General features: G+C 40.6%; 1 protein-coding gene, 1 non-coding gene and 1 pseudogene across 4 annotated transcripts in view; 1 reads left to right on the top strand and 2 right to left on the bottom strand.

Annotated features, from left to right (window-relative positions):
* Positions 1–25,026, bottom strand: part of RPGRIP1 (RPGR interacting protein 1) — a 57,420-nt gene that overhangs the window by 18,804 nt on the left and 13,590 nt on the right. The window contains exons 6-19 of one of the 3 annotated variants that reach the window (XM_072962774.1): positions 24,351–24,456; positions 22,710–22,733; positions 21,687–21,833; positions 21,139–21,212; positions 19,446–19,591; positions 18,065–18,225; positions 17,461–17,604; positions 16,925–17,042; positions 14,438–14,890; positions 14,124–14,275; positions 13,320–13,665; positions 11,848–12,029; positions 11,352–11,555; positions 10,670–10,805 (exon numbers count right to left, since the gene is read on the bottom strand). In XM_072962774.1, the coding sequence (XP_072818875.1) occupies positions 10,670–10,805; positions 11,352–11,555; positions 11,848–12,029; positions 13,320–13,665; positions 14,124–14,275; positions 14,438–14,890; positions 16,925–17,042; positions 17,461–17,604; positions 18,065–18,225; positions 19,446–19,591; positions 21,139–21,212; positions 21,687–21,833; positions 22,710–22,733; positions 24,351–24,456 (2,393 nt within the window). Of the gene's footprint in view, positions 1–10,669; positions 10,806–11,351; positions 11,556–11,847; positions 12,030–13,319; positions 13,666–14,123; positions 14,276–14,437; positions 14,891–16,891; positions 17,043–17,460; positions 17,605–18,064; positions 18,226–19,445; positions 19,765–21,138; positions 21,213–21,686; positions 21,834–22,709; positions 22,734–24,350; positions 24,457–25,026 lie in introns of those variants that run through there. The other 2 variants (XM_072962775.1, XM_072962776.1) reach the window with 2 other exon arrangements.
* On the top strand, positions 1,959–7,166 carry LOC140696727 (NACHT, LRR and PYD domains-containing protein 2 pseudogene; annotated as a pseudogene).
* LOC116278073 (U6 spliceosomal RNA) lies at positions 7,184–7,290 on the bottom strand. Its single transcript, XR_004187492.1, has one exon. It is a non-coding gene; the product is annotated as a U6 spliceosomal RNA (small nuclear RNA).

Below are 25,026 nucleotides of genomic sequence, written 5' to 3'. Positions count from 1 at the left end.
AGTTTAGGGCCTGGCTCCAGCAGCATACATGGTTTCCTACAGAACACAGTTTGAGTAGCACATGGCGTCTGCAACATCCAATTCCAGTAGCCCTCGGTGGCCAGTAGTACATGGTACCTCCCTATGAACAGTTTCCCTGGTACCCCTTAGAGTTTGCAGTGAAATGCTACTTGTTTGGCATTTCTCTGTGAATAGTTTACCCCCAACATTCCAGAGGGCAACTTCACAGTTCTAATGTGTAGCCACAGCAAACCTCTGTGTCATCCAATAAAACATGACTTCACTCTCTCCAATGAGGTCTGGATTTCAGCCCTGAAAAGAGGTTGTCTACCAGATCCTTATCTTCTCTGAGTGCTCCATCTCAGTTCTAGGGATTAGCGGATGCTTTTAAAATCTGTCACTCCTGTATTCTTTAGTGTTTTTTTTTTCTTACCAATCAATCTTCATTCTCCCAGTTGAATCCCCTGTTATAGTTAATGATTTTTATATTACATTTTTTCTGTTTAAATTACTATGTAGTTTCTGTCTCATGGTTGGACCTTAATAGGTATAGTCATTCTACACAAAGGCATATCAAGTTTGTTGATCTTTTCAAACAATCAACTTTGGATCCACTGATTTTTTTCTATTCACTTTAAGCTATTTCACTGTTTTCTGCTCTTCTCTTTAATATTTCCTTCTTTGGGTTTGAGTTTATTTTTTTCCTTAGCTTCTTAAAGTAGATAAACTTAAACTAGTTATTAACTTTAGCTCTTTATTCTATTCTAATTTTAAGCATTTAAAGCTATAAAACTTTCCTTATAAGCACTGCTTTAGCTGCATCCCATAAATTGTATGTATTGTGTTTTCATTTTCATTCAGTTCAATGTGTTTTTTATTTTTAAATTTTCCTTAGGAGCTTTTCTTTGATGCAAGGGTTATTTAGAAGTGTGCTGCTCAATTACCAAATATTTCTTTATTTCCTACATTATGGGTCCTGTCACAAATTACCATAAACTTGGTGGCATAAGAAAAACAGCAATTTAAGAGATACTTTTGGCCTGGTGCCAATGAAAACATCTATATTGTCACCCAGAGATACAGGACACTAATTCTATAATCCTAAAGTCCTTGCAGGGCCATTTCCACACATGGTCCTACAGACATTAGGAAAACCACACTGGTAAACAAGTTGATGCTGGGCTGGATAAGGGACAACCTTACAAAGATATTTAATTCTGACTTTTGTCTCAGCTGCAAAGAACTCAACCACAAAGGGACATGCACTTTTGCAGAGCTCAACTCCAGAGATTGGCCTGAATTGCAGGATGCTGTTCCAGATATCCTAGCCCAAGCACAAAATAATCCTGTTCATTATCAATGGTTCTGATGAGCTGGGAGTCCCCTCAGGGGCACTTATCCATGATATATGTAGCAACTGGAAGAAGCAGAAGCCAATGCCCATACTCTTGGGTGATTGGGAGATGAGAAAAATGTTACCCAAGAGCGCTCTACTGATCGCCAGGTGGCCCAGGGCCTTGAGAGAGCTCTGGCTCTTGGTTGAAAAGCTCCTCTTCATAGTGATGCACAGCAATGGAGGAGTTCTTAGAATTGAACAGGAAGGCACATTTCTTCAAATGCTATGAAGATAAGGATCAACTGCTGCGAGCTTTTGATCTAGTGAGGAGCAACGCAGCCTTGTTCCACGTGGGCTTGGTTCCTGCTGTGTGCTGGATCTTCTGCACTTGTCTGAAACTGAGATGGAGCATGGAGAAGACCTGTTCCTGACTTGCCAAACCACCACATCCCTGTTGCTGTGTTTCCTCTACAACCAGTTCACGCAGGTGCCTGGCAGTAACTCTAAGCTCCAGTAAAGGCTCTGTGACTCCTAGCTGTTGAGGTCAAGTGGATGCAGATATCTGTGTTTGAGGGAGGGAGAAGACTTGGGTCAAGGGAGTCTGATCTTTGTCCCTTCCTGGATGGGGAATATTCTCCAGAAGGGAACAGACTGTGAAGGCTGCTTCTTCATCCACCTCAGTATCCAGCAGTTTCTTGTCATCATGTTCTACATTCTGGTGAGTGAAAAGAAAGACAGGGATAGACTCAGGTGGGACACTGGGGATGTGCAGAAGCTGCTTTCCAAGGAATAAAGACTAAAGCGCTCCAAACTGACCCAAGTGAGGTACTTATTCAGCCTCTCTAAAGAGAAGAGAGTCAGGAGGCCAGAGACAATGTTTTGCTGCCAAACATCAATGGAGGTCAAGTGGGACTTACTGATATACAAAGCACAGCCTGATAAGAATAAACCCTTCTCCTCAGTGATGGACAGGAAGGTGGTTTTGTACCATCTTTACAAATCTCAGGAGGAGCAGCTTGTGAACTATGCAAAGCCCTATCTCAAGGAAATGTCCCTTTATTTGGAAACTAAAATAGACATCATGAACTCATTGTTCTGCCTCAAGCATTGTCAAAACTTGTAGAAAATTTTGCTGCAGTTAGAAAAGGGGATATTCCTGGAGAGGGATACTGCATCAGAATTAGATGCTCAAATTGAGAGGTCCCACAATGTCAACAATTGCTTCCTTTCTGGATGGATCTTTGTTCCATGTTTGACTTAAACAAGATTCTAATATTTCTGGATATCAGAGCTTTCTTAGTACATCATTGGTAAGGATTCTTTGTGAGAAATTAGGCTCTATTACTGTAAGTTCCAGAAAGTGACCCTCAAAAATATTTCCCAGGTTGATCCTTATTGGAACTTCTGCCTCACTTTTGGTGGCTACAACACTCCAATGCATTTGGCCTGTCAAGGAAATGACCAAAATGATATGCTTTTCCCACTGTGTGAGGTCTTGAGACCCAAAATGTAGTCTGCACAATCTCATGTTGGTTGGTCAGAATAAGAGAATAAGAATCTCTTATTCTACTACCATTCATCAATGGGACGATCTCTCCTCCATTGTAATCAGCCAGTCTCCGGCATTCATGAACCTCATAGCAAATGAGCTCCTGCATGAGGGTGTCAAGTTGCTGTATGTGACTTTGCGACACTTAAAGTGCTTCCTGTAGAGGCTGACATTGGAAAACTGTCATGTTACAGTACCCTACTGCAAGGAACACTCTTCTGCCTTGATCATCAACTAGAGGCTGAAATACCTTTTCTTGGCAAAGAATGTCAGGGGTGGCAGGGTGAGACTTGTGTGTGAGAGCTGGTGCTATGGTGCTGCAACAAAATCAGTGATGGCTGCAATCATCTCTCAAAGCTTCTCCAACAAAAATCAAGCCTAACATACTCTGATCTGGGGCTGAAACAGAGGAATTACTGGACTGAAGTTTGTGTGTGAGGCTTTGAGGAAACCACTGTGGGAGATCAGGTAAGAAGGCAGATCACCTCCTCTCACAAACACCAAAATCACAACTATTTGAAGAACAACCATCAATGAAAAAGACCAGAACCTACCAGAAAAGATCTTCTACAACTAAAGACATAAAGAAGGAACCACAACAAGATGGGAAGGGGTGGGTAGGCTCGCAATATAGTCAAGTCTCATACCCCTAGGTGGACAACCCACGAACCGGAGAATAATTACAACTGCAGAAGTTCTCCCCGAAGAGTGAGAGGTCTGAGGCCTACACTGGGCTCCCCAGCCTGGGGTCCTGGACTGGGAAGACGAGCCCCCAGATCATTTGGCTTTGAAGGCCAGCAGGACTTACTTTCTGAGTCGCAGAGGGCTGGGCGAAATAGAGACTTCTCTCTTAAAGGGGACACACAAAACCTCACAAGCTCCAGGACCCAGGGCATAAGCAGTAAGTTGATAGGAACTTGGATTAGTCCCACCTGCTGATCTTGGAGGGTCTCCTGGAGAGACGGTGGGCAGCTGCAGCTCACCCTGGGGACATAGACACTGGTGGAAGCCACACTGGGAGCTCCTTCTACCACGCAGACACTGGTGCTAGAAAGAGCCATTGTAGAATCCTCATTCTGGATTATTAGCCCCAGCCCTGCTCGGGCCCAGTAGCATGCAGGCACCAGTACTGGGACACCTCAGGCCAGGCAACCAGACTCACCCATCAGCAGACAGGCTGCCTTAGGACTCCCTGAGTCCAGAGCCACCTCTGGACATGGCCCTGCCCACCAGAGGGACTAGGACCAAACTCTAGCCACCAGTGCACAGGCACTAGTGCCAGAATCCCCTGGGCCCTGGCCCTGCCTTCCAGAGAGTCTGCTCTAGCCGCTGGACAGGACTCATCCACCAGCGTGACAATACCAGACACAAGAAAACCACAATACCATAGCCTGCAAACCTAGCCTGTCCACCAGAAGGCCAAATCCTGCCCTGGGACCAGCTGGACCCCAGCTGTGCCCACCAGCATGCCAACACAAGCTTTGGGACACCTTGGCCCCCATACCTATGTCAGAAACTGGCCCCCTTTCCAGCAATCTGACACCAGCTCTGGGAGCCATGGGCCCTGAAACCAGACTCTGGGACATGGCTCTTCCTGCCAGTAGGCAGGCAGTAATCCCAGGACTTGCTTCACCCACCATTAGGCAGGTAATTAACCCCAGACTCTAACTCCACGAACAGCAAGCCAGCACTAGCCCTGGGACCTCCTGGGGTTACACAGTCAGCTGCTTCGTGACCTGGTCCTGCCAGCCAACAGCCAGAAGCTGCCACATAAGGCATGGCCTGGCAACAAACCAAAGTCTACCTGACCAGTAGTCAGGCCTGCCACAACAGGACCCATGCAGCCCTCACAGTGGGAAACCCTAGAGCATACGGCTTCAGTGATGAAAGGGGAGGGCACTGCTGGGATGTACAGGACATGTCCTACAAAAGGCTACTTCACCAGGTTGGGAAATGTAACCAACCTTCCAGATACATGAAAATCAAACAACTCAGGAAAAATAAGGCAACAAAGGAACATGTTCCATATAAAGGAACAAGATAAAATCCCAGAACTAAGAGAAGTGGAGAAAGGAAATCTATTTAAGAAAGAGTTCAGGGTAGTGGTCATAAAGATGATCAAAGAACTCAGGACAAGGATGGATGCACAGAGTGAGAAGTTAGAGGCTTTTAACAAAGAGTTACCAAATATAAAGAACAACCAGGGGGACAGGGTATGGCTCAGTGGTGGAGCACATGCTTTAGCATGCAAGAGGTCCTGAGTTCAATCCACAGTACCTCCATTAACAAAAAACAAAAATAAACAAACAAAAAAAAACCAAAACAAGAACAACCAGAGATGAAGAATACAATAACTAAAATGAAAAATAAACTAGAAGGGATCAATAGGAGACTAAATGATACAAACTAATGAATCAGTGAGCTGGAAAACAGAGTAGTGGAAATCACTGATGCTGAACAGAAAAAAGAAAAAAAATTGAAAAGAAATGAGGAAAATGTTAAGAGGTCCCTGGGACACTATCAAGTGCATCAAGCACACTAATGTTTACATTACAGGGGTCCCAGCAGGAGAAGAGAGAGGGAAAGGCACTGGGAACACATGTGAGGAAATCATAGCTGAAAACTTCCCCAGCCTGGGAAAGGAAACAGCCATCCAAGTCCAGGAAGCACAGAGAGTCCCACACAGGATGAACCCAAAGAGGAATGCACCAAGACACACTGTAATTAAAGTGACAAAAATTAAAGATAGAGAATATTAAAAGCAGCAAAGGAAAAGTAACAAATAACATACAAAGGAACACCCAAAAGGCTATCAGCTGATTTTTCAGCAGAAACTCTGCAGGCCAAAAGAAGTGGCACAACATATTTGAAGTGATAAAAGGGGAAAACCTACAACTGAGAATATTCTACCCAGCAAGACTCTATTCAGATTTAATGAAGAGATCAAAAGCTATACAGGCAAGTGAAAGCTAAGAGTTCAGCACCACCAAACCAGCTTTACGAATGTTAAACTTCTCTAAGTGAAAAAGTAAAGTTCCCTTACTATACAGCACAGGGAACTATATTTAATATCTTATAATAACCTATAATTGAAAATAATCTGAATATATATATATTTAAATGAATTATTTTGCTGTACACCTGAAACTAACACGATATTGTAAACCAACTACATTTCAGTTAAAAAACTCAAAAAGATATCACCTTACGCCTTCAGAACGGCTACCATCAAAAAGAACACAAATAACAAATTTTGGCGAGGTTTTGGAGGTTCTCCTATACCGCTGGTGGGAATGTAAATTGGTGCAGCCACTGTGGAAAACAGTACAGAGGTTCCTCATAAAACTAAAAATAGAACTACCATATGACCCAGCAATTCCACTCCTGGGTATTTAGCCAAACAAAAACAAAAACAAAAACAAAAACACTAATTCAAAAAGATACATGCACCCCAATATTCATAGTAGCATTATTTACAATAGCCGAGATACAGAAGCAACCTAAGTGCCCATTAGTAGAAAAATGCATAAAGAAAAGGTGTTACATATACACAACAGAATACTACTCATATATACACAACTCAGAAAAAGAATGGATTTTTCCATTTGCAACAACATGGCTGGACTTGGAGTGTATTATGCTAAGTGAAATAAGCCAGAGAAAGACACATACTATATGATATCACTTATATGTGGAATCTAAAAATAAAACAAAGTAGTCATTATAACAAAACAACAAACAGACCCACAGATTTAGGGGACAAACTAGTGGTTGCCAGTGAGGAGAGGGAAGCAGGGAGGGGATTAAGAGTCACAAACTACTATGTATAAAATAAATTACAAGGATATATTAAACGTCACAGGGAATATAGCCCATATTTTATAACTATAAATGGAGTATAGCCTTTCAAAATTGTAAATCACTATGTTGTACACCTGAAACTTATGTAATACTGTACATCAACTATTCCATAATGATGATGATGATGATGATGATGAGACTATTGTGTAACCTGAGATGTCTCTGGTTGTGGGGATGCACCATCACTTCTTTCAATTGTATAGACCTCTTGTCTACCTCTTCAGCAACCAGAACCTGATCACTCTGGACCTGGGCCAGAATTTCTTGGGGGAATAGTGGAGTGTTCAAAATTGCCCACTCTGGACACTCAGGTTAAAGACAGATGAATTTGATGCTCAAATCAAAGAGCTGACAAAAGAAACTGAAGGAAGCAACCCTCAACTGACTATTGAGAGTGATGGCCGAGATCCCAGGAAATAATACTTCTTTTTTTTTTTTTAAATATGGAACGCTTCACGAATTTGTGTGTCATCCTTGCGCAGGGGCCATGCTAATCTTCTCTGTATCGTTCCAATTTTAGTATATGTGCTGCCGAAGCGAGCACAATACTTCTTTTTCTGAATGTAGATATGATTTATATATATCACTTTAAATAATGCCTCTGTCCCCCTTTCTTTCTCTTCTCCTTCATTTAATTAAATGTAGATTAGCCCACCTCATTTCACCCTTTATGTCTCTGTTTTCTTTTCTGTAGAACCATTCACTCTACAGTAAAGTAACACATCTTCAAGGTGATGGTACTTCTTTTGAGCGCTCTCAGTGATGTTAGTTGCTGGGCCAGATGTTCTTTTAGCCTTGTTTGTGCCTCTGGCTTACATAAAACGTGGGCAAATCACTTAACATTGTTATGGATGAAATGTCTACATTCCAAGTATTTTAAGTGAAATAAAGGTGAAAGCATTCATGAAAAAAAAAAAAAAGGAACCGGAAATTCATTCTCTCACAGGTCTGGAGGCTAGATGTGCAAAATCACGTCTGTACTCACTCCAGACGCTCTAGAAGACAATTTGCCTTTTCCTTTTTGAACTTGACTTTTCCAGCTTCTGGTGGCTCCAGGGATTCCTCAGCTTGTGGCCACAACACTTCAGTCTCTTCACGGTCATTGTTGCTTCGTCCTCTTCTGCATATGTCTCTCTGTGTGCCTCTTATCAGTATACTTTCATCGGATTTAGAGTTCACTCACATAATCCAGGATAACCTCCTCATCTCAAGGTCTTTAATTACATCTGCAAAGACTTTTTTTTCAAATAAGTAACATTAACAGGTTTTGGGATATCTTTTAGGGAGGTCACCACTGAACCTACTACATTATTTATTTATATTGTGAATACATTTTAAACCCCACAAGCTAATATTTTTCCTTACACAGTCATTTAAAATTAACTTCTATTCTTTTCATTCCTTGTTGCACCTTTGTGTCTTCTTCTGGGATAATTCTTCTTCAGCCTAAAGAACAACCTTTAAGTTTTCTTTAAAATGTAGCTTGGAAGCAAGCTCTCCACTTTGGCTTGTCTTTAAATGTCTATTCTGTTTTCAACCTGGAAGGAAATTTTTGTTGTGCAGAGAATTCTTGGTTGGCAATCAGTCATTTTCTTGCAGCACATTGAAGTTATCTTGCCCCTGGCTTCTGGCTATAGCTATAGCTCTTAATAAGTCACTGTCCATTGATGCATCCATGGATGTCTCTTTTAAATGGATGCTGTCAATATTTTCACTTTGATTTTATTTTCTGCAATTTTACTCTGCTATGTCTAGATTTGGATTTAGTTTTACTTATTCTGCTTGAGTTTAATTTCACTGAATATTAATCTTTTGTCAGTTCTGGAAAACTCTTAAGTCATTATTTACTTTAAATATTGCCTGTGCCCCCTTCTTTCCCTTCTCCTACCTTTAATTAAGTGTTGCTTAGAACTCCTCATTTTATATCTCTTCCCCTCTTTTGTATTTTCCATCTTCTTGTCTCTCCTTGCTTTATTCTGGATATTTTCACCAATTCTCATTTTAGTTGTGTCGATTCTGCTTATAACCCATCTAGTTCCCTCATAAATTTCTGTATTTAGCAGTTCTATCATTTCTACTGATTCATTTCCAAATTTGCAATGTATTTTGCAAACATTTTATAATTGATTCAGGCAAAAAAAAAATCCACATAAATGGATGCCAAAGTTACTTGGTGAAATCTGATGAAGAACAAGATATTTACATGGACTCAAAATATCTTCTCATAGATTACTTAATAATTACAAAGGGAAAAATAATACCTTTATGAAGGAAAGATGTGGCAATGTTTTCTTAACCAAGTGATCAAACGTAACATCACCAATAATGGGACAAACTGACATCATGTAACTCCTCGTGTGATATAGTGAGGACACCACATCACTTTTGTGGCATTCTTATAAAAATTCATAACCTGAGTCTAATTATGAAGACACATCAGACAAATCCAGGTTGAGGAATACTCTACAGAAGAGCTCACCTATACTTTTCAAAAATGTCAATATCGTGAAGGACAAAGAAAAGATGAGGAACTGTTCCAGGTTAAAGGAAACCAAAGATACGTGACTAAATGTAGTGTATGATCCTACACCATGCTTAGATAAGGAGTTGGGGGGAAGTCTGCTATAGTAAACATTATTGGGACAATTTACAAATTCTGAAAAGTGAACTGGACACTGGGTAATAATCTATCCACGCTAAGTTTGCAGACTTGATAATTGTACTGTGGTTATAGAACATCCTTTTTCTTACTGAAATATATACAGCAGTAAGCAGGCCTGATATTCACAACTTATTCTCAGCTGCTTCAGAAAAAACATGATAAAGCAAAACATGTGAAAATGTTAGAAGTTGATGAATTTGCATGAAGGGTTTATGTGAATTTTCTGGTCTTATTCATGTAGCTTTTATGTAAATTTGAAATTATTTTAAAAGAAAATGTTTTTTTAAAACTTACAGTGTCAATTTTCATAGCCCCAGTCCCTGGCTAAAATTTTAAAGTTCATCTTTTATCTTCACGAAAGTAGTAAACAAGGTTGTTACGCAAATTGGGTCTAATAACTCCAGACTCTGGAGTCCTGCTGAGCTTCAGGTCAGATTTTTGTCCCTCTAGCTTGGAAGAGCCCAAAGCACAGGCAGTTCTCCCTCTCAGAGTGTAAGAGGCTCAGAACGGTGCTGCCATTAGGCTGCCAGACCAGAGTGGGAAATCCTGCCCTGGGCAGACATCTGCCTACGTTGGGTAAAAACCAGATTCAGACTCTATTCCACTTTTCCACCCCAAAGTCCACCAAAAGCATGGTTCTATCTCTCCACTGCTCCCTCCAGAACAGCAAAGTCCCAGGGCGGAAGCAATTCCAGCTTACCTCTCTGACCTCCAGTCATCACCACGATCTAGGCTAGGTGATTCCTCTCTCCTTTATTGCTTTTAAGAAACATTAAGATTTTTAAAAAATATATTAACTTTAGCTTTTCACTTGTCCTCAATAAGAGAGTTGGTCTGAATTACCTAGTTTGCCATTATTATAAAATGAAATCATGTCTACTTTTCATTGTAATACAAAAGCCTTGCCTTATTTTAAAAGAAACTTGGATTGACATCACAAATGAGCCAATCACACTTCTCTTATTTCTTTGTAACCATAATTCACAAGACCCTGGAGTGAACTGCAATTTTAAACTTGCTAGCTAACTAAACTGGCTAGTTAGCTAGCTAGCTTTCAATACATATAAAGCTACTTTCTTTGAGAATTACAGCTTGGTTGGCCTAATCAGGACACTTGTAATGTAAAACTGAGCCTAGGGTCTTCAGTACTAATTTTCCATGAAAAGTTCAGTAATGCAAAATGAAGGAAGAAAGTAAGTAACTGGCTTGATAACATAATTCAACAATTACATAGCAAAGTCATACTTTAAAAAGACAATACCATTCACAGGATGTAGGGCTTCCTTCTGTATCCGTGCTGAATGGGCTGATATCATTTCCTCTTCCTTTTGCTGAGTCTTCAAACCACCATCTGCAGAGATCTTAAGCCCTGAGAATTTCCATTCAGTGTAGTTCACCTGTTTCAGATTCAAATAGAATTATATATAAGTATATTGTATAATTATAATAATCTAATAGAATTAATAAAATTAATATCACATATTATTAATTATATAACACAACAGAAATAATAATGTAATTATATAATTATGTAGTCATATAATAATATATTTATAATCTCTCTATATATGTAAGATATATTTTAGGCTACATAGTAACTTTAATCCAGTTTCCCACAAAGAAAAGACAGCATCAAGCACATAAGCAAGTGTTCAATAAATACTTGTTCTTTATTTTGATTACAGTTGAAGTGGCCTGGTTAGGACTGTGGTACTAAAGCATAAGCATAAACTGCAGAGTCCATAATCTGTTGAATTAAATAACACTGAAATGAAGTGAACAGTTCAGAGGTTTATTAAACTATTCACATTTTGTGGAAACACATGCTAGCCACAAAAAGCCACGATTATTGCTTATCTTGTGTGCCTGCTTCTATCTCTGAGAATAATACATGGGGATGCTACAACCCATATTTTAGTTCTTCAGGTTTTCCAAGGCCTTACCTGTAGTGTATTTCCATTTAAGATGTTACGACTAAGATACTCCATTCTGTTCTTTCCTTGGATGCCTGTTCTTTTGCCATGTTTTCTTCTTGAGTAGGCTGCAACCTGGTGTTCCCTTTCCTTTATTTGTCCCACCTGAGGAAGTTTTCCCTTAGCTTGATACTGGCCAGTTTCAGTAGGAATCTCAGCAGATACCATCTGGTCCTAAATAGAAGGATCACAGACAGTCTTACAAGATGATAGTTTAACAGCCTTGATATGCAAGAAAGGGATTTTTGAGCTAGAAATTTCATTTCTCTCCTGCCATAGAGCTGAGAGATTTCATCTTTCTCTCCTCACCACCCAGGGTTTTGCTCCATCAATAGCTTCATGGCATTATAAGGGATGTAGATTAAATTTGCAAAACACATGCCATTCACAGAAGGAATTTCTTTTATGCCAACTTTAATGCAGTCTTCCTCAAATCCTCTCTACAGGATTGGTGGAGATCTGCTACCTGAGGAGGAAAGGCAGCTTTTTTCTCTTCAGTTGTGGTCTCTAAACTGTCCTTGGTGTTCTTCTTACTCTTAGCTTCTGGTTTCGGGAAGCTCTCTGGGGGCAGGTAGCAAGACTTCCAATCCAAGTGCACCTGAACAGATCCATTAGGTTTCCCTGCAGGGTCAGTGAGGTTAAAATCACCTGAGAAACACACAGATTATTAATAAGATCCAACCACATGAAACAGACAAGTGAGTATCAGCACCTTATCTACTACCTCCCCATTTTGAATTTTATCATACTTCATCTGTAATTAATTAACATCATCAAATAATCATAATACTCTCAGAAGTAACATAATTTGTAAATCAAATATGCTTCAGTAGAAAAAAGTAACAAAATATCAGTAAATATCTGTATCACTCAGAATATTCACTCAGAATATAAGAATATTTATAGGGGAAGACGGGCATCTCCAGGTTTCAGGAAGGGATAGTCAAAAGATGCACGAAGAGGTATAGCTTGCTTGTTGTCAGTCACCCAGCCAATAAACAAGAGCACGTTCTTATTACTGTTACCAAATGGTTGTTATGCCTTAGGCATACCAATAAAACCATTATCTACACTCAAGTGGTCCCTATTTCTAAAATAACAAAAGCTAAGAAAACTTAAGCAAAATGGCTTTTTCCAAATGCCAGACTTCTGATTAATTTAACAGATGGCTCACATTACCTCTTCTCTTTGGCAAAGAAAGAGTTGTGAACAGAAGTGTCAGCTTTTTTTTTCTTTTTTTGTTGGGGTAGGGGGCGGGTGAGCAGGGCACCTCTAATACTGGGAGGAGCGAGGCCTCACACACTTCCTGGAACAGCCAGAAGCTTGTTACACATGGTTGGTACCTGGCTACACCCATCCACACTTTCTAATGGGACTCCACTGCCTCCCGCTCCCCGGACTGCAACCAGAGAGCTGACCCTGGGGATGAACATATGATAAAATAGTACAGAGTTCAGCTCCATACTGGGAAAAGTATCCAAGAAGTCTGTCTTTGTCATGATGTGGCATGGAACTCTAACTGTGCCTAATGTTTAAAAGAAGTGAGAGAATAACAGGGGAGGATTAAGGACACAGTTTATAATCTGACACCTAGTCACGCGCTAAGAAACAATCGGTCTTAAGTAAAGACGATTACTGGGATAATTACTACATAGATGGAAAATGTTGGTTCAAACATAGAGGTATGAACTTCATATTGGTGGATCTACCCACTTGGGAATCTTGCTTCTGTTGCTGAAAAGAAGTAGAAGAAGCCAATGTTTCCATATAATCAGTGAGGTTCTAAGTCTTCTACTCTGTCGCTCTTGACAATATTCTCAAATCCCTTCAGCAGGTTTTAAGAGAGACTGTTCCAAGCAAGTAATCAAAGAGCAGAGTTAGGACAGGGAGACACCACTGGGCAGAGAGCATAAAGACGTAATAACCTTGAACTCCCACCTGTAATGGATTTGTTTTGTGCAAGAGGAAGCAAGGGCACTTGGACGTGGCCAAGGTAAGAGCCAGGCTCTGGGTCTTCATCATCAAAAATGTACACAGACAGGGCCTCCTGCCTCAGATACTGATCCAGGTCAGAAGTCATGAGCACTGGGAATCGAGCCTGGTCTCTGAAGTAGGGATTGTTACTGGCTGGGATGATGGTGGTGTCGTGGTCAGAAAAGGTAAAGAAGCGATACATGGCGTATGGACTGGGTTGGGCTCCCAGCTGCCGTCGACTCCGGAGGCCGTAGCATCGGATGATTTGCACCCGCAGCTCATTCTGACGCTTGCAAGTCTCTGATCTGGACTGAAAAGATGTTGGTCTTGAATTGAGGAAGAGGGCCGGCTGAGAGAGTTGTTGCTGGTGAAGCCCATCACCCTTGATGAGGAAGAGCTATGACCTAGAGAACTGCTGACTCCTGACTGGGTGTCACAGAGAAACCTAATTAGTGACTTCCACCCGCCTGCAAACTGGCTCTGGCAGACAATTACCTGAGGGAGATGCTGGCACTCAGACCTTAACTTAGAGAATGGAACGGAGAAGCTGTTTTGTTCACCGCAGGGCGAGAGGTAGCTAGCTCCCAGGGCATGATTTCATTTCAAATTCAAGCGTGACCAAGGGAAGAATCTGGACTAGTTGTGGTGTGACAGTTTTTCTTTCATTCACATTCAACAAGTACTTATTGAGAGTGGAAGACTGAGCTGTTCTCATGAGCTGCTTGGCTGAGTCTCCTCTGAGATGCATGGGCACATCCTTTTTCTCACCTCGTCCTCCTGGGCCTCCCAGGCTCCAAGCACATTGGCTGACAGGTAGGCCCGGGCTTTCTTTCGCTTATTGTATGCCTGTAGGCTGGATCTTATGGGGAAGCGCAGCCTCATCCAGTACTCTAGCACCCCGAAGTCTTCTCCACCAGCTCCTGGGTAGCAGAAAGTACGAAAGGCATGGAGGATACAGATGGTATGGCGAGGATCGAGAATAAAGGCAGAGGAAGAAAACGGGAAACCACCAGAAGAGCAACTAGACACTTGGGACAATTCCACACTAGTCCTGGGAGCTGTGGGAAGCTGAGAGCACTTACCAATAAGTGTGACAGAGCCATGGACCCTCTCCACAGTTTCTAGCACCCTGTCAAAGCAAATCCATCCAGCTGCAAGGGTGTGGTGCTCACTGGCTATAGCCTGGTGTAGATCAAGCTGGGCTGAAGCCCCCTGAAGGTAGCACAAGAAGAGGGAATCTGTCTCTACTGCATACTGGGATGTGAAGTCATAGAGGGGCTGCGGCCCCACAGCTAGTGGGGTACAGTGGGTTTCAAAGTCATAGAAGGAATAGGTGCAGAAAGTGGTCGGTTGAGTGTCTCCAGCCTGAGCCAGGGCAGCAGATGTCAGGAAGGCCTGGTGGATGTGCAGTTCAAAAAGATTCTCACTCTGATGCCATGGAGAAATGTCCACTGTATCCTCATCTCCATGGGCTTGCAGTGGTTCCAGACATAATGACAACTGTCGGGTGCCATAAGCCACATCTTTGAGCTGTTCTAGAGGAGAAAGAAAACTGCCTATCCATTAAAGGGTACAGAGCTCTTCCTTAGGGTAAAGGAGGGTGGACAGAAGGAGAACAAAAACCATGGTGGAAGTCCAAGTGTGACTATTTCAAGAAACCATGTGATTCGAAAAGAAAATCATCAGAATGACAACTAGGCGCTTTGGATTCTGATGGTGAAATGACCCAATGCCTGCTTTAGGGATAAGGCACAATATGAGTGATTGAAAAGTAAATGCTAAGCTCAGGAAAACACTGGAGGCACAATTTCATCTATAGATGACATTGTTTTGGCTTATGGCAAGATCCTATGAATTAACTGATAAACCCATTAGAGAAGCAATAGAAACACAAAATGTGAATATTTCCAAAAGTTTGGCATATTGGCCATGGAGAGAATAGCAAGTTATGGTCCATGGTGTCTATTACATTACACTGGGCCCCACTATGATGATTCCGCTTCTCCAGCCAGATCAATCACAAGGATCTTCATTCTGTTAAGAATTTGATTTCATTGTAATAAGGCGAAAAATCCACTTTAAGTCAAAGAGTAATGTAGTAAAAAGTAGGAGAGGGCACTTTCGGGAAAGAGGTTGAAAATATTGGTAATAGGATGTAAAGCTATGTAAGACAGTCTACTAAATCTGTGCATTACCTCCCACATCCAACCAACCAGAAACTTTGATATACAGTCTGCTTCAAATCGGGGAGTATTTGAGTCGTCACAGTGTGTTGATGGTGAAGGTCCTATTTTAAGAGTTAAGGTAGCAGAATAAAAATATTTTGGATACATCAGAATGTCTTCCTGCCCAAAATAAATGGAATACAGAGGTTGAGGAATGGTTTCTTAATTGATAAGATTAATATAACTAAATAAAATATATTTAAAAATTTGCATTACATGACACAAAGTTAATAATATTAAGCATACAAAGAACTTCTACAAATTAAGAACATATTATTAACAAATGAGTAAAGGACAGGAACAGGCAAGTCTCCAGAGAAATAATATAAATAACTGGTAAATACATGAAAAACTCTTTAGCCTTAGCAGCAATGAAAGAACTAAGTTAAAGCAAATGAATCTTCAGAAGTAGGTAATGGTATTATTTATCCTGCACTGTCCTGGGAGAAAGACCCCATAAATCTGAAAATCATGAGAATTTCAATCCAAAAGATTTCCTTTGTTACATGGCAGGGACCTTTGGACAGACACCCTGGCGTGCATAAATCATGCCCCAGAACAACCTATCTCCCTTTACTCTAGTTCCATGCTCACTAAGTGACCTTGTTTTAGATTCTGCTTTCCAGAGCCACTATCATAAAATAATAAATGAATATTCTGGTGTAAATATCAGTCTTCAGTGAATCTGGTTAGTATGAGTCAGATCTCTCACCACTCGGCATTATTATACCCAGCTACAAACAAACAGAGCCAGTTTTCTCAATACGCAAGGCTGGGACCAGATCCTGGTTGGCGGTGACTGTACTAAATACAGGAAGTGTCACATTTATGAAATTTGCATTAAGTTCCTAGCCAGCTGCCCTGTTATGTAGACATCCTCAAACTGTAACAAAGAATTCAGGGACTTTTAGAGAGAAATCACAGAAAAGGATGATGAGAAATGAGTGATGAAGCTCTATTCTCTCACAGAAACTGCTCTAGAGGCCTGGGCTGAGGAAACAATCCTGAGAGGGAGAGTAACACCGTGAGGGCCAACAGTGATATACTCTTACTCTCAAAATAGATTCAGCAGTTTCTGGGTCCTGTTGAAACTCTCCAGAGAAATCAGGGAAAAGACACTGACATGATGGAGGGAAAGAAGCTGCTAACCTTGTACTAGAACAACCAAGATGACAGGATAAAGAGCAGGAGGGATAAGTCATATACCGAGTACAAAAGAGGGGGGCCCTCTAGACAGGTGCACGGAGGGGAGCACAGGCATTTAGCTGTGTGATAGGTCCCAAGTGAGGTGAACAAAGGACTAAGACTTGCCGGATATCGGAAGGCCATGGCTTCTTAAAATACCTTCCAGCTGATTGATACGACTGTTCTTGAGATCTAGGAGTCGATTCAACCTCTCCAGTTTTTCTTTGTGATTCTTATTTTCATTATCGGCTTTTGTCATCGTTGCCTCCAGTTCCTCCTGAAACGAAATCATGTCTGAACTTTCCTGTTTCAATGGCCAAGAACCAAAGAGCCCAGATAAAATGGTGGCACTTGCAGGGGAAAGGAGACTCAGCTCTCTCCTTAGCAGGGCAGATGCATCTACTAGAAAAAGGCCTGGGTTCCTCACAGATCCTTCCAGGATCAGTTTTGCTATTAGTGCCGTTGGTTAAAATTTGAACTCACAAGCATCACACTTGCCATTTTCATTAGCTAGACCCTTTACTGGCTTCTACGCCAAGGTGCCATGGGCATGTGTGAGTCCTCAAGCTCTTCAAAGGAAAGTGTATCACCTTGCAACAGCCCTGGAAACTTGGGTCTTGCTTCAATCCCAGGCTTGTAAGTGGTTCCCAGGTGCCCACTTATCTATCCCCTTCCAGTACCATCTTTTCTTGCACCTGATAACACATGTTGATTTTGCGCTGCAGAATAAGCATGTCTCTGGTCTTTTCTAATTCCAATGTGGTCTCTGCATGCGATACTTGCAACTCTCTTAACATCTGGGACAGCTTCCTTTCTTCTTGTTTTTTGGGTTCACAGGGCTACAGAGTGAAAAGCATTGGAAAAGGCGGGTATAAATATGATAGGAACAGTTATAACTATTCTTTATAAAGCTGTTGGTAATGTTAAAATACCAGCAGCAGAATACACTCCAAAATGTAAGCAGTCCTGAGTTACTTCACAAGTGTTCTCTCCCCTAGTTCCTCATGTTCAACAGCAGCAGTGAGTTATACAGCCCTCAATGGCTGTTTGCTCTTTAGCAGATAATTTCAAGTCCTCATCTGAAAAAGGTTCTAAATTTTATGAGTTCTACAGTGTAGAAAAAGTCTGTAGAGCTCATGAGGCTATCTCTACTCTCAGTCTTCTCATACCTTTCCAAATATTGTCCTCAATCAGGACAAAATGTTACTCAGTTTGTTTTCTAATCCTTTCATGTTTTCAAGGGATATTTGCCAGCCATCCCCCTGCAGAGGGGACTTGCTTAATTTAAGATGCTCTTACCTCTATCTGAACAGTCTCCTGGAATAGAACTGGGTGAGTGGCTGGCTCAGATTGCCTGTTAGGAGATTGGGAAATTGTGTCTTTATTTTGGAGTTCCTCTACTTCCTGCTTATGCTTCTGAAGCAGATTGGTGACTTCAAGCTTCAGATCCTTGTTTTGAGCTGGAGGAAAAAATAACACAGAAAGTTGAAACTCCGTGGTTACCAGTAACCATGTTAAAGTTGGACAGAGTGTGAATTAAATTTTCCCACTAGTTTTGATTCATTTTATTAACTGGCCCTTAGTGAAGTAATTCTCTCTCCTACAAAGGTGTTCTAGCTTACTGACCCTGAGTTGATACTTAGACTCCAAAAACATAATAAAAAAACAGCTGCAGAACTGCAGTATGGAAGGAAGAGCAACAGCAACAACAAACAACAGAGCCACCTGACCGACTGGGACAGTCCAGACTTCCTGACAGCACCATGTGAATCAGTATCTCCCAACTCCATTCTGACTTCTATGCTACTGGCTCGCTGTGACACCCACCTCCTCACCCACCCTGACCTGGAGGGAGGGAGGCTGGGCATTTGGACATTTCTGTGTGTGTGTGTGTTTGTGTATGTGTTTCAGGAAACAAAGGTAATCAGTGTTTAGTGTGATTATTTCTGTACCATGCAGTAGAGAGGTTAAATTAAATTGCCCTAAAGGCTTCACAAGACTCCACTTGTACTACAAGATCCTTGGCATGAGCGCCTAAGCTCTATCCTTTTATGGTTCCTGCCCTTATTTTCCTTGATTTCTTTTCCTTCAACTCTTTTACGTGCATATACTAGAATCTGCTGAAATACAAATTTGATAAGACCAAATATCAAAGACTAAGTCCAGGCTAGCAAAAAGAAGGGTGTCAAAGGTCTCTGATGGTATTTTAAAATCTTCAGAATAGCTACTGTGATCCAAGAATTAAGAAAGGGGAAATGGCAGTGGTAACCAAGAACAATAATTTGCTTCTCGATTTCAGGTATCAGGTGCTAAAACAGAACAAAACAAAACAATCCCAAATGACCCTAAAATGACTGATAAGAATAAAAGGCAGAACAGTTCACTTTCAATACTTTCAGTAAATAAAGTGAATGCTTAAAAACATTATAAAGTAAGAATTGGCACCTTCTCACATGGAAAGTCATTATGTAGGGAGAAGTCTACGTGTGAGGTAGGTGTCAAGCTTTCTTGACTGTGAATCTTATCTGACTGTCAGTATTCTTATTCTAGTTACCCAAGACCCACGCAAAAAGAGAATCAAGTGTCAGGATTGGAGAAACGCTGGCCCCAGCTCCCTCCCCCGAAACCAGATGTAGAGGATCCCTCCTTTGAGAGGGCTCTTGAGAGAGCTTTGACCTACCTTTCTCCCTGGACAGCTGAAGTAAGATGTTCTTCTTCTCCTCCAGCTCAGCATCCAGCTGATCCTGCAGCTGAGAGACTTTCTGCTGTAGCTGTTCTCCTACAAGCTCATTGCTCCACTGAGACTGATTGCTGCTGTCCAGCATGCTGAAAATGGGAAGCAAGTGAGGGGGGAGGGGAGAGTTGTCAGATGGACACTCAAAGGTGTGTGATATGACGTCTTTATTACACAGTTTCAGCATCTCCTGGGCCTAGTTCACCATTCATTTCCCTGCATGTTTTTTCTGCCCCTGCTTTCTCTGTAACTGTCATTCACCAACTGTCTTGGAACTTTTGGGTCCTACTGAAGAGCTGCTTAGTATCACTTCTGTTTAGGTCTTGAAGATCCCACTGAGGAAGCTACACACATCATATCTATTCCCAAGGGACTTCTCCAGCATGATGGCTTTCTTTAGGCGGGGAACTGGCCTGCTGGATTAAAAATGAGAAACAGAATATTCCCATTTTCCTCACTCCATTCATCTGTCTACCATCATCAATGGCTAGTTTAGAGAAAACCTGCCTTTGAACTAGATTGTAAATTACTACACTGAAGGGCAGGAACTAAACTCTTCAATGACTGTTTCCTGTGGTCTGTATCTAGTGGTCAGGGCAGACCCATCTTGAGTGTAAAATGCACATTGCCAGTTCTTGATTATTTACACAAGTGAAGTGACATTGATAATCAAGCAATCATTTCTGTTTATGTCTTTGTCCTATTTATTACTTGAATAAATGTGGTCTACAAATAACTTGTTTAAGCCAGTATTAAGATTTCTTGGCACTTCCTGACATGATGATCCAAGAAGATAATGTTATAAATAATGAAGGGAAGAGGCCAATAGCCATCTTTGCCACAGGGAGTCTTCAAAGTGGGTAATCCCCACACTACCTTATTTCTCTGAGTTGAAGAGCATCAGCTGTTCCCAGGATACTCCCAAACAACCTCCCCAATCTACCCGCTGCTGCCGTTCACTGAATCAGAAGATATATTTAATTTTTTTAACTTCCAGGTATTTTTAGCTTCAAAAGTAATACATAAATATATGCTCACTGTGAAAATTTTAAATTATATACAAGTATATAGAATAAAATGAAGGTGCCTCTTTGACCTATTTCAATCCTTTCATCTCATTAAGTTTGTGGATACACACACACGACATAAATTAGGTCACAGTTAACACATCCTTTTGCAATATGATTTTTCTTTTAACAATATATCTTAGGCATATGGGTCTACCTCATTTTTAACAGCTTTACACTGTTTCTTTGTGGGGATGCAACATGATTTATTTAGGCAATCCCTATCAAAGGAAATTTGGATGGTTTCTATTTTTTATTTTACTATTACTAATTAAATTAACAAGGCAATAATTAACATTCTTAACATTCTTATCTTTGCATACACATAATATTTCTTTAGTTTTGATTCCAAAAAATGGAATTATCTGGCACAAAAGAGATGCATGTTTAAAATTCTGATAGTGTCAAATTCCCTTCCAAAAAGACCCTGTTTATTTATATTCTCACTGACAGTATTGGTACTATTTCCCTGTATCCTTATCAAAACTAGGTATTTTTTTAAATTTGGAAGGTAATTTTCTACAATTATCTTTTATAATAAACAATGCTCTGAGATCCAAATTCATACTCACTTTTCTAAGAGTTTGTCATAATTGTCATTCAGCAATTTTCGTTCTTTTTCCAAATCTTCAACTCTCTCCTGAAACTAAGAATGACATAGAGTGCCTGAGATGTGATTTTCCAATCTAGAGCCTTGCATACATTCTCCCTTCTCTGTTGCAGGGTAGGACTCAGGTGGGATAGTTTCTATGTTTGTCTCCCACATCTGTGAGGATCCATTTGACCATAAAGACTTGAACCAACTGAAGGTGTGATAGAAAATTTTATTGGAATTAATGAAAATTCTCTGAATTAAATTTTCATGATATCTGGGTTTATACTATTAGGGAAGCAGTAGGACATTATAACAGAGTGAAGACTTTGGAGACAGACATAAGTATAAATCCTAGTTTTTCCCCTAATGGTGCAATCTTGAGCAAATTACTTAACCACTTGGCACCTCATTTTTCTCATTTGAAAAAAATTAAATACCCATACTGTTGCTAAGATACACTTTTTGACATCTCTGAAATTGGACTGTAACATACAATTGTATCTTTCAATTATTATTGTTACCTACCTCCTTCAGTGTTATCTGCAGGATGGACACATCCTCCAGTTGGCTCTTCAAGCTCACAGCCTTCTTGCTCTCCTCCTTCAGCTCTGCCCTGAGCTCATTCACTTGGCTGAGGAGGGCATCATGGGCTGCACCCAGGATTCCCTCATTCTGGGGCAAAAAGAAAGTTGCTCTGGGAATGTTCATATCCCAGCAGGAGTGGCCTCAAGATACCAGCAACCCCAGCATTCCCTAGTGGATGTCTCAAGAATGGCTTTGATTTACAGCATGTTGCCTTTGCTCTATAAACTGACCTTGTTTTTCACCCTAGCATTTCTCAGGGAGTATCATTTCCCTGTTAGTGAGGCTTTTCCACTCTGGGAGACTATAATTCATCACTGGAGCCTTAATTTTCCCAAGGTTCGAATTCAACCTTGGCTCTAAGTGAAGTGCCACCTTTCTCAGCTGCCTTTACTTTCTAAGCTGTTCGGGTGCTTTTTTATGATGAAATATTTCTCGTTTTGCACCTAGCCAACTGAGATGTTAACTCTGGAAGTTAAATGTGCATTTTTCTGGTGAACACTTCTGGTGAGGAACAACTGTGGCTGGTCTTGATGGGAACTCTGCATCTGTGACTCTTAATCACGGACATTCACCCAGCTTCACCGGTACTCCACTCACAGGGGTGCAAATATTTGATAATACTGGTGAAGATTTGCAACCACTTTGTTATATCTCAGCAATTCCCACAGGCTAGAGGACTATTCCTAGGAATTTTTCATTAAAATGCTATCATTTTCTCTAGCAATAGGCTGAAAAATATTATTCCAAATATTTCTCAACTCAGGTTTCATACTTCAATTTTTATGAAAACAGTGTAATGAGTATCTTCTGATAATAGTAATAATATCATTTGTCTTAGTAAAAATTATATAACATAATAAATTTGAGTTGTCTAAATTCTAGTGTTACTTGAAGATGAAGATTTCTTTGGGTTTCATTACTCTGATTACTAAACAACAGATTTAAGGAATCTTTATTAAGTACCTTCTGCAGCAGAGTATCATAAGCCTGGAAGAAAGAAAGACGTATTATTCTATTGATGTATCAACTTGATGTTTATTTTGTTTATTTCCATAATACAAATTTTTTAATATTTATTTTAAAAGACGTTGTAAAAATTTTTGTAAATTACATCAATTCGTGTACCTGTTTACTAATTGCTATTCCTTTACTCCTGCCCTAGCTTGCCAGGCAGTCTGTGAACATAATAGATCATACCATTTCTTTGAAAAGAATGGAATCATTTTGTCATTTCTGAGAAGCTGAAAATTTCAGAAAAGTATAAGGACTATCATAGCAGTCATCTATAATGCTGCTATCCCAAATTAATAATTATTAGTGCTTTATATAATAGTTTTTCAAAAGTATTTTTTTTTTTACTAAAATGTATTTCAAAACATTTCAGATGTTAAGAAAAGGCAAAGTAGTATCTTTGGGCAAAAAAAAATGGCCTTGTCATCAACTTGCTTAAAACTTTTCTGTGGCTCTCTGCTGTCTATGGGATAAAGTCTAAACTCCTGATAAGGCCTCCATGACCTTGTCCCTGATGTTTCTCACCTCTGTGACTTGGTCTACATGGTTTCTCCCGTGGAAAGCCCTTCCCTCTCTTACAAACTCACTAACACCTGCTAAACTCAGTATTCCAGGATTTGGCTCATGAATAAAATCCTTTATGAATCCTCTTCAGATCCTGCACCCCATCTGCTAGTGGATCTGACTACTCTCTCTTTTGTGTCCCTCCCCTACTCCCACCCCATACCCTGTTTGTGGATGACTGGACTTGGTTGCATCTTGTCTTCTCCTGTAAGTTCCTTGAAGGCAGGAGCTATCTTATCTTTTTAATCTTTGTATCCTTGTACTCTGCACAGTTCCTGGAAGTCAATAAATATTTATTCAATAAAAGAATGGTGCCCATCTATTATTTAGACCTTTGATGCCATATCTCTATCATTCAGATATGAGTGTCTATTGTGTGGTAATGAGAAGAGTATGAGCCTTGGTGCCAGATAAACCTGGACTCATGTCCTGCTCTGCCTCTTACTCTTTTTATAACTTGAGCAAGTTATTTAACTTGTTCAAGGCTCAGTTCCCTCATCCGTTAAACATACTTACCTTGGGGTCGTTGTTGGGCTTAAATGAGATCATGACTATGAGTATCTAGGACAGAGTCCACCATGTAGAAAGGGCTCAGTAACCTGGTTTCTCTCCCCTTCCCATGACTGCTCTTGACTTCCCAGCTTAATTAAACTCTGTGGTCTTTGGCTGGGACCCTAACCTGAACAAGTTAACCCCGCTTAATTCCACCTTAGCGGGCAGGACTCGAGCCTGCTTCCAAACAGAGGGATAATGGGAAGTACTGGAAAAGGAATGTACTCTGAGTTGTAAGGCTTGGATTTGAACACCACCTATAGATTGTGTGACTACAGACAAGTAACTTAGTTTCTCTCAACTGTGGTGTAAAATGGAGAAATAACACTGATCTCTGTTTTTAAATTGTTATTTCCTATTGGAGTTTTGTCAATTTACAGTGTTAGTTTCAGGTGTACAGCAAAGCGATTCAGTTACTAATCTTTTAACTAATTGGTTTTTCCCCCTAAAAAAGAACAACTGATGATAGCAACTCACCGCCTGAACTTCCGTTAATTGTGCTTTTGTCGCTGCCAAACAGGTATTCCTTTCACGTAAGAGCTTCTGAAGTTGTATCAGCTGTATATTCTCCTTAATGGAAGCTCTGGAGAAAGGAGACAGTGCTAAAACATTGTCTGTGAATGGACAGAGTAAATCACTTTCCCCCCTCTGGATATGGACAGGGGACATAAAAGAAGATTATTATTTCTGAAACCAGGAGATCATGTTTTCTTTACATCTGCAAGGTACTGGGAAGGATTTGGGCTCACCAGACTGTCTCAGTGATCCCCTAGTCCTAGCTGCTTATTACAACCATCTGAAGAGATCTTTAAAATTACACTGCCTCAACTCTACCCCCAAATAACTGAAAGGGAGCCTCTGGGGTAGGGCCCAGTCATTTGTGGTTTTAAAGGCCTCCAGGTTGAAAACTTCTGTCCAGACAAAATATGTGCACATGGATGTTTATAGCAGTTTCATTCATAATTGCCAAAACTTGGAAGCTACCAAGATGTTCTTCAGTAAATGAATGCATAAACTAACTGTGGTACATCCAGACAATGGAATGTTATTTAGTGCTAAAGAGAAATGAGCTAGGGTGAGAGTATAGCTCAGTGGTAGAGCATGTGCTTAGCATGCATGAGGTCATGGGTTCAATCCCCAGTACCTCTATTTA

This window comes from Vicugna pacos, chromosome 6, assembly GCF_048564905.1.
Source record: "Vicugna pacos chromosome 6, VicPac4, whole genome shotgun sequence".
NCBI classification, from domain to species: domain Eukaryota; kingdom Metazoa; phylum Chordata; class Mammalia; order Artiodactyla; family Camelidae; genus Vicugna; species Vicugna pacos.
Note: the sequence above shows the minus strand (reverse complement) of the source record. Positions and strands in the feature narration are given on the sequence as shown.